This window comes from Chiloscyllium punctatum, chromosome 22, assembly GCF_047496795.1.
Source record: "Chiloscyllium punctatum isolate Juve2018m chromosome 22, sChiPun1.3, whole genome shotgun sequence".
Lineage (NCBI taxonomy): Eukaryota > Metazoa > Chordata > Chondrichthyes > Orectolobiformes > Hemiscylliidae > Chiloscyllium > Chiloscyllium punctatum.
The window spans coordinates 20,238,691-20,247,950 of NC_092760.1; the positions used below are offsets into that span (position 1 = coordinate 20,238,691).

Consider the following 9,260-nt stretch of genomic DNA (forward strand, 5'->3'; position numbering starts at 1 on the left):
GGGAGAGAGAGAGAAAAACAGAGACACAGCGAGAGAGAGTTGGGGGAGAGAGAGAGAAAAACAGAGACACAGCGAGAGAAAAGTGGGGTGGGGAGAGAGAGAAACAGAAAGACAGTGAGAGAGAGGTGGGGGGAGAGACAGAGAGACAAACAGAGAGAGCTGGGGAGAGAGAGAGAAACAGAGAGATGAGAGAGAGAGAGGTGGTGAGAGAGAGAGAGAGAAACAGAGAGACAGTGAGAGAGAGGTGGGGAGAGAGAGAGAGAGAAAAACAGAGAGATAGACATAGGTGGGGAGTGAGAGAGAGAAACAGAGACACAGCGAGAGAGAGAGAGAGAGAGAAACAGAGACATAGAGAGGGAGGTGGGGAGAGAGAGAGAGAAACAGAGGGACAGTGAGAGAGGTGAGGATAGAGAGACAAACAGAGGGACAGAGAGAGAGAGGTGGGGAGAGAGAGAGAGAAAAAAACAGACAGTGAGAGAGAGGTGTGAAGAGAGAGAGAGAAACAGAGAGACGGGAGAGAGGTGGGGAGAGAGAGAAATAGAGACAGAGAGAGAGGTGGTGAGAGAGAGAGAGAAAAACAGAGAGACAGTGAGAGAGAGAGAGAAACAGAGACACAGCGAGAGAGAGAGAAACAGAGACACAGCAAGAGAGAGGTGGGGGAGGTAGAGAGAGAGAGAGACAAAGAGACAGTGACAAAGAGGTGGGGAGAGAGAGAGAAACTGAGAGACAGAGGTGGGGAGAAAGAGAGAGAAACAGAGGCAGTGAGAGAGGTAAGGATAGAGAGACAAACAGAGGGACACAGAGAGAGAGGTAGGGGGAGAGAGAGAGAGAGAAAAAAACAGACAGTGAGAGAGAGGTGTGGAGAGAGAGAGAGAGAGAGAGAAACAGGGAGACAGAGAGGTGGAGAGAGAGAGAGAGAAACAGAGAGACGAGAGAGAGAGGAGGTGAGAGACTGAGAGAGAAAAACAGAGAGTGAGAGAGAGAGAAAAACAAAGAGACAGCGAGAGAGAGGTGGGGGAGAAAGAGAGAGAAACAGAGAGACAGTGAGAGAGAGAGAGAAACAGAGACAGAGAGAGAGGTGGGGACAGAGAGATAGAAACAGAGAGACAGCAAGAGAGAGGTGGGGAGAGAGAGATAGAAACAGAGAGACAGCAAGAGGGAGGTGGTGAGAGAGAGAGAGAAACAGAGAGACAGCAAGAGAGAGGTGGGTGGAGAGAAAGAGAATCAGAGACAGGGAGAGAGAGGTGGGGAGAGAGAGAGAGAAACAGAGAGACAGCGAGAGTGAGGTAGGGAGAGAGAGAGAGAGAGAGAAACAGAGAGATAGAGAGAGGTGGGGAGTGAGAGAGAGAAAAACAGAGTCAGAGAGAGAGGTGGTGAGAGAGAGAGAGAAAAACAGACAGCGAGAGAGAGAGAGAGAGAAACAGAGACACAGCGAGAGAGAGAAACAGAGACACAGCGAGAGAGAGGTGGGGGGAGAGAGAGAGATAAACAGAGACAGAGAGAGAGAGGAGGGGAGGGAGAGAGAGATACAGAGAGAGAGAGAGGTGGGAAGAGAAAGAGAGAGAAACAGTGAGAAAGAGGTGGAGAGAGAGAGAGAGAGAAACTGAGAGTCAGAGTGAGAGAGGTGGGGAGAGAGAGAGAAACAGAGAGACAGGGAGAGAGAGAGGAGGGGAGTGAGAGAGAGAGAGAGAGAAACAGAGAGAGAGAGAGAGAGGTGGTGAGAGAGAGAAAAAAACAGAGAGAGATACAGAGAGAGAGAGGTGGGAAGAGAGAGAGAGAGAAACAGACAGTGAGAAAGAGGTGGAGAGAGAGAGAGAAACTGAGAGACAGAGAGAGAGAGGTGGGGAGAGAGAGAGAAACAGAGAGACAGGGAGAGAGAGAGGAGGGGAGTGAGAGAGAGAGAGAGAAACAGAGACAGCGAGAAAGAGGTGGGGAGAGAGAGACGTGGTGAGAGAGATAGAGAAAAAAACAGAGAGAGAGGTGGGGAGAGAGGGAGAGAGAGAGAAACAGAGAGAGACACAGAGAGAGAGGTGGGAAGAGAGAGAGAAACAGACAGTGAGAAAGAGGTGGGGAGAGAGAGAGAAACTGAGATACAGAGAGAGAGAGTTGGGGAGAGAGAGAAAAAAACAGAGACAGCGAGAGAGGTGGGGAGAGAGAGAGAAACAGAGAGAGAGAGCGGTGGGGCGAGAGAGAGAGAGAAAGAGAGACACAGCGAAAGAGAGGTGGGGGGAGAGAGAGAGAAACAGAGAGACAGCGAGAAAGAGGTGGGGAGTGAGAGAGAGAAACTGAGAGATTGAGAGAGAGAGGTGGGGAGAGAGAGACAGAAACAGAGACAGAGAGAGAGGTGGGGAGAGAGAGAGAGAGAGAGAAACAGAGAGATGAGAAAGAGGTGGGGAGAGAGAGATAGAAACAGAGAGACAAGAGATTGGTGGGGAAAGAGAGAGTGAAACAGAGAGACAGCGAGAAAGAGGTGGGGAGTGAGAGAGAGAAACTGAGAGATTGAGAGAGAGAGGTGGGGAGAGAGAGAGAGATACAGAGAGAGAGAGGTGGGGAGAGAGAGAGAGATACAGAGAGAGAGAGGTGGGGAGTGAGAGAGAAACAGAAAGACAGCGAGGGAGAGAGAGAGAGGTGGGTAGAAAGAGAGAGAAACAGAGAGACAGAGACAGAGGTGGTGAGAGAGAGAGAAACTGAGAGACAGCGAGAGAGAGGTGGGGAGAGAGAGAGAGAGAGAGAAACAGAGAGATGAGAAAGAGTTGGGGAGAGAGAGATAGAAACAGAGAGACAAGAGATTGGTGGGGAAAGAGAGAGTGAAAAACAGAGAGAGACAGAGAGAGAGAGGTCGGGAGAGAGAGAGAGAGAGAAACAGAGAGAGAGTGGTGGGGAGTGAAAGAGAGAAACAGAAAGACAACGAGAGAGAGAGAGAGAGGTGGGGAGAAAGAGAGAGAAACAGAGAGACAGAGAGAGAGAGAGAGGTGGGGAGAGAGAGAGAGAAAAACAGAGAAACAGCGAGAGAGAGGTGGGGGGAGAGAGAGAGAAACAGAGAGAGAGGTGGGGAGAGAGAGAGAGACAGTGAGAGAGAGAGAGAAACAGAGAGACAGCGAGAGAGAGGTGGGGGGAGAGAGAGAAGCAGAGACAGAGAGAGAGGTGGGGGGAGAGGGAGAGAGAGAGAAACAGAGAGAGAGGTGGGGAGAGAGAGATAGACAGTGAGAGAGAGAGAGAAACAGAGAGACAGCGAGAGAGAGGTGGGGGGAGAGAGAGAAGCAGAGACAGAGAGAGAGGTGGGGAGAGAGAGAGAGACAGTGAGAGAGAGAGAGAAACAGAGAGACAGAGAGAGAGAGGTGGGGAGAGAGAGAGAGAAACAGAGAGAGACAGAGAGAGAGAGGTTGGGAGAGAGAGAGAGAGAGAGAGAAACAGAGAGAGAGGTGGGGAGAGAGAGAGAGAAACAGAGAGACAGTGAGAGAGAGAGAAACAGAGAGACAGCGAGAGAGAGGTGGGGGGAGAGAGAGAAGCAGAGACAGAGAGAGATGTGGGGAGAGAGGGAGAGAGAGAGAAAAACAGAGAGACAGTGAGTAAGTGGTGGGGAGAGAGAGAGAGAGAAACAGAGAGACAGAGAGAGAGGTGGGGAGAGAGAGAGAGAGAAACAGAGAGAGAGGTGGGGGTAGAGAGAGAGAGAAACAGAGAGAGGTGGGGGGAGAGAGAGAGAAACAGAGAGACAGTGAGAGAGAGGTGGGGAGAGAGAGAGGGAGAGAAAAACAGAGAGAGACGTGGGGAGAGAGAGAGAGAAAAACAGAGATAGAGAGTGAGGTGGGGGCGGAGAGAGAGAAAAACAGAGAGAGAGAGGTGGGGAAAGAGAGAGAGGAAACAGAGAGAAAGAGGTGGGGAGAGAGAGAAATAGAGAGAGACAGAGCAAGAGAGAGGTGAGGAGAGAGAGAGAAACAGAGACACTGAGAAAGAGGTGGGGAGAGAGTGAGAAACAGAGAGACAGAGAGCGAGAGGTGGGGAGAGAGAGAGAGAAACAGAAAGACAGCGAGAGAGAGAGGTGGGGAGAGAGAGAGAGATACAGAGAGCGAGGTGGGGAGAGAGAGAGAAACAGAGACAGCGAGAAAGAGGTGGGGAGAGAGAGAGAAAAAAAGAGAGAGAGATGGGGAGAGAGAGAGAGAAATACAGAGAGACAGAGCGAGAGAGAGGTGGGGAGAGAGAGAGAGAAACAGAGACAGTGAGAATGAGGTGGGGAGAGAGAGAGAGAGAAACTGAGCGATAGAGAGTGAGAGGTGGGGAGAGAGAGAGAGAAACAGAGAGACGAGAGAGAGGTGGCGAGAGAGAAAGAAACAGAGAGACAGTGAGAAAGAGGTGGAGAGAGAGAGAAACTGAGAGAAAGAGAGAGAGAGAGAGGTGGGGAGAGAGAGAGAGAGAGAGAGAAACAGAGACAGTGAGAGAGAGAGAGAAAAACAGAGAGACAGCGAGAAAGGTGGGGGAGAGAGAGAAGCAGAGACAGAGAGAGAGGTGGGGAGAGAGAGAGAGACAGTGAGAGAGAGAGAGAAACAGAGAGACAGAGAGAGAGGTGGGGGGAGAGGGAGAGAGAGAGAAACAGAGAGAGAGGTGGGCAGAAAGAGGAAGAGAGAAACAGAGAGACAGAGAGAGAGGTGTGGGGAGAGAGAGAGAGAGAAACAGAGAGACAGTGAGAGAGAGGTGGGGAGAGAGAGAGAGAAACAGAGAGAGAGGTGGGGAGAGAGAGAGAGAGAAACAGAGAGACAGTGAGAGAGAGGTGGGGAGAGAGAGAGAGAAACAGACAGTGAGAAAGAGGTGGAGAGAGAGAGAAACTGAGAGAAAGAGAGAGAGAGAGGTGGGGAGAGAGAGAGAGAGAGAGAGAAACAGAGACAGCGAGAGAGAGAGAAAAACAGAGAGACAGTGAGAAAGAGGTGGGGGGAGAGAGAGAGAAACAGAGAGAGGGAGAGAGGTGGGGAGAGAGAGAGAGAAACAGAAAGACAGCGAGAGAGAGAGCGGTGGAGAGAGAGAGAGAAACAGAGAGAGAGTTGTGGGGAGTGAAAGAGAGAAACAGAAAGACAACGAGAGAGAGAGAGAGAGAGGTGGGGAGAGAGACAGAGAAAGAGAGAGACAGTGAGAGAGAGAGAGAGAAAAAGAGAGACAGCGAGAGAGAGGTGGGGGGGGGAGAGAGAGAAACAGAAAGACAGCGAGAGCGAGAGAGAGAGGTGGGGAGAAAGAGAGAGAAACAGAGTGACAGAGACAGAGAGAGAGAGGTGGGGAAAGAGTGAGAGAAACACGAGAGAGAGGTGGGGAGAGAGAGAAAAACAGAAATAGTGAGAAAGAGTTGGGGAGAGAGAGAAACAGACAGAGAGAGAGAGGTGGGGAGGGAGAGAGAGGTGGGGAGAGAGAGAGAGAGAAGCAGAAAGACAGTGAGAGAGAGGTGGGGAGAGCGAGAGAAAAACAGAGAAACAGTGAGAGAGAGGTGGGGAGAGCGAGAGAGAAACAGAGAGAGAGGTGGGGTGCGAGAGAGTGTGAAACAGAGAGACAGCGGGAGAGAGGGGGGAGATAGAGAGACAGAGTTAATGCTTAGATTCGTATACAACTCTTCTTCAGAACACAGGAATGGATAAGATTTGGGAAGCTGCAGACAGGAATGGGAGGCTGGAGATGAGGCGATAGATTGCAAGGCCAATATATCAAGGCTCAGCTTATGAGGTGGACGCACTAATGGCAGCAGATTGAAAGCAGAGATGGACAACATGGAAGACAGAGAACTGTTGATAATGTCAGTGAACATGGAGACCAGGAGGAGAATTTGGGTAGTTTAATGATGGGGTTAATTGCTGAAATAAAAATGGTTGAAGTTTTCATCTTGCATTCGTCAGGACGTTTGCAAACGTATCAAGGCAAGTGGCAAAGACTGTTTTTACGTTGCTTCCAGTAATGTGGTCTGTGTACATGATGTTCAGTGTTGGTGCCATGCCTAGCGTAAGGGCCATGTTTCCCAAAGACCAGGGATTTGTATCAAACAATGTATCCTGCCAGCTATTTGCAACAGGCCAGGTACTGACCAAACTAGCCTGCACTTGTAAAACTCCCAACACTGTGTCCACCATGAGATGTGATTCTGAGATTGGACACCATTTGCTACATAATCCCAAGTGAGCAGTGAATGATGCTGATGATGAATTTAGGATTGTCAGTCAGGCTCACGATGCTCTGCAACCACGCATACTGTGAATCCAGGGGGAGCTGGCAAATTGGATACACATTTGGCTTGTTGGTAGGAACGAAAAGGTAATATAGTGGCAGGATGCTTGTCAAACTGGAGGCCTGTGACTGGTGGAGTGCCTCAGGGGTTGGTGCTGTTTGTTATCTATTCCAATGATTTGGACGAGAACGTACAAGGCGTGATTAGTACGTTTGCTGATGGTATTAAAATGGTGGTGTCTTGGACAGTGATCAGCTGGGGAAGTGGGCCGAGAAATGGCAAATGGAGTTTAATATAGATAAGAGTGAGGTCTTGCATTTTCGAAAGTCAAATCAAGTTAGGAGTTTCATGGTGAATGGTAGGGCCTTATGGAGCATAATGGAACAGAAGGACCTTGGAGGTCAGGTGTATGGTTCTCTGAAACTGGAGTCACAGGTAGACAGGGCAGTGAAGAAGGCTTTAGGCACACTGGCCTTCATTGGTCAGGACATTGAGTATAGAAGTTGGGAAGTTTAAGTCATAGTTTCAGAACCCAATTGTCTGTGACAATTGTAAATTACTGGCTGAATTAAAGTTAGTTTGTGGTGCTGTTCCCAAAACAGGAGTCAGGAGTGAGCCAGTGACAGTACAGAGCTTCACTGCAAGTAGAGGGTACACGGCAACGTTCTCAGGGAATCTGATGAATGTTTGAATCAAAGATTGCAGCAGTGAAGAATGACCTGAATGTCACTGCTTGGAGAATGTTGACTATTCCAGTCGGCTAATCCTCCCAGATATCCCTGCAGTGTACAGCTGAGGCTCTGAGTTGGACACAAGGACAGGGGCTGTCCCAGGATTCTGTCTGACATACCCGGACTGAAATAGATGGGGAATGTGCAGCCACATTCCAGAGATCAGTGAGGTCTCCATACGAGTCAGGCCAGGCTCACAGTGCCTGGGAGAAAAGGCGACATGAGGAAGACGGTGGCTGTGGAGATGAAAGCCCATGGCCCTTCGTTGGTCGTCTGGGATGGCCCTATGCTGTTACTGAATCCTCAACCAGGTACAGCTTGTTCTATTCCCTCAATGAAACAGCCTCCCTTCCATCAACTCACCTCAGGCAGGGTCACTGTCCTCAACAGGAAAGAGCTGAGATCAGCTTCATAGAAACAAGGAGCTGAGCTGGCTGAGCAAGAGTGGATGTATTCGAGAGGGATGGATCCTGATGGGAATACAGATCCATGTGAGCTGTGTGTGTTTGTGTTAGTGTGGGTTTGTGCCTGTGTGTCTGCATATCTGGGTGTGTGTGTGTATGATATCTGTGTGTGTGTGATATCTGTGTGGGTATGTGTGTGTGTGTGTGTGTGTGTGTGTGTGTGATATCTGTGTGTGTGTGTATGTGTGTGTGTGATATCTGTGTGGGTATGTGTATATGTATGTGTGATATTTGTGTGTGTGTGATATCTGTGTGTGCATATCTCTGTGTGTATGTATATGTGTGTGATATCTGTGTGTGTATGTGTATGTGTGATATCTGTGTGTGTGCGTGTGTGTGTCTGTGTGTGTGTCTGTGTGTACGTGCATGCGCAAGTGTGCGTCAATGTGTGTGTCAGTGAGTGGGTGTGGGTCAGTGTGTGCATGGACTGTGTGTGTGGATGCATGTATATGTGCTTGTGTGTGTCAGTGTGGGTTTGTGTACATGCACTTGGGTTTGAGATAGAGTGAATAAACGTGTGTATATGTGTGTGAGAGTGTACATGGTACTGTATATGTGTACCTGGATGTACTGTGAGTATCCTTTAGAGTGTTACCAGCCTCTCACTGTTGTTTTGTATTTCTTGAGAATGCTTGTCTTGTCCAGTTACTTGACTGTAGCTGGTAGACTGCAGTCAGTTCGGATCCCTGCCTCCCAGGTGCTCACAGATAATAAACAGTGTTAAACACTTGTTCAGAGAAGCAAGCATTTGGCACGAAGGGAATGTGATTTAAAATCTCAGATACCAGCCTGACAGAAAAGGAAAAGGTTACGTATTCAATCACATTGAGCCACTCTGCCTGCAGTGGCTTGGACTCTGCCCACAGTTAGACACTGACGCGGTGCTGTGATTGCTGTGTATCTCGAGTGGTTGGAGTTACCAAGGAGCAGCTCAGAAAAACCTGAAGATACATTTCTCCACAAAGGTGCTGGTTCTGTATTCCACAACAGCACTGGGCTCGAGCAACAGGTGACATGATCCCTGAGTCAGCATCACTTCACAATGACGTGAAGAGATAGGAATTTGTAGAAACAAAACATTCAGCAGCGTCAGAGATAAGTTGTAAAATATAGCAAGGAAGCAGATTGTATTCTTTAGCTTGTCATTTTCTGACTGTAAGTGGCCCTGTATTACTGCACCATTTTATCATGTGATGTATTCCATTGTGAACAAGCAGCAATGTTACCTGACGGGGAGAATGGTACAGCCGTACTCACACACAGTGATTTACAGTCAATGTTACCTGACGGGGAGAATGGTAGAGCAGTGATTCACAGTTAATGTTACCTGAGGGGGGAGAATGGTACAGCCGTACTCACACACAGTGATTTACAGTCAATGTTACCTGAGGGGGGAGAATGGTACAGCAGCACTCACACACAGTGATACACAGTCAATCTTACATGAGGGAGAATGGTACAGCCATGATTCACAGTCAATGTTACCTGACGGGGAGAATGGTACAGCAGCACTCACACACAGTGATACACAGTCAATCTTACCTGAGGGAGAATGGTACAGCCATGATTCACAGTCAATGTTACCTGACGGGGAGAATGGTACAGCAGCACTCACACACAGTGATACACAGTCAATCTTACCTGAGGGAGAATGGTACAGCCATGATTCACAGTCAATGTTACCTGACGGGGAGAATGGTACAGCAGCACTCACACACAGTGATACACAGTCAATCTTACCTGAGGGAGAATGGTACAGCCATGATTCACAGTCAATGTTACCTGAGGGAGAATGGTACAGCAGCACTCACACACAGTTAATGCTATGTTTCAGGGATATCTTTGTCTGCACTGTCCCATCAAACCCTC

General features: G+C 49.0%; 1 protein-coding gene across 2 annotated transcripts in view; it reads left to right on the plus strand.

Moving 5' to 3' along the window:
* The window catches only part of tspan4a (tetraspanin 4a), a 185,960-nt gene that overhangs the window by 16,847 nt on the left and 159,853 nt on the right, over positions 1-9,260 (plus strand). Inside the window, exon 1 of one of the 2 annotated variants that reach the window (XM_072591876.1) lies at positions 7,120-7,238. The exons of the other annotated variant lie outside the window; for it this stretch is intronic. Within the exon in view, the coding sequence (XP_072447977.1) occupies positions 7,148-7,238 (91 nt within the window). The 5' untranslated portion in view covers positions 7,120-7,147. Of the gene's footprint in view, positions 1-7,119; positions 7,239-9,260 lie in introns of those variants that run through there. 2 annotated transcript variants of the gene reach the window in all.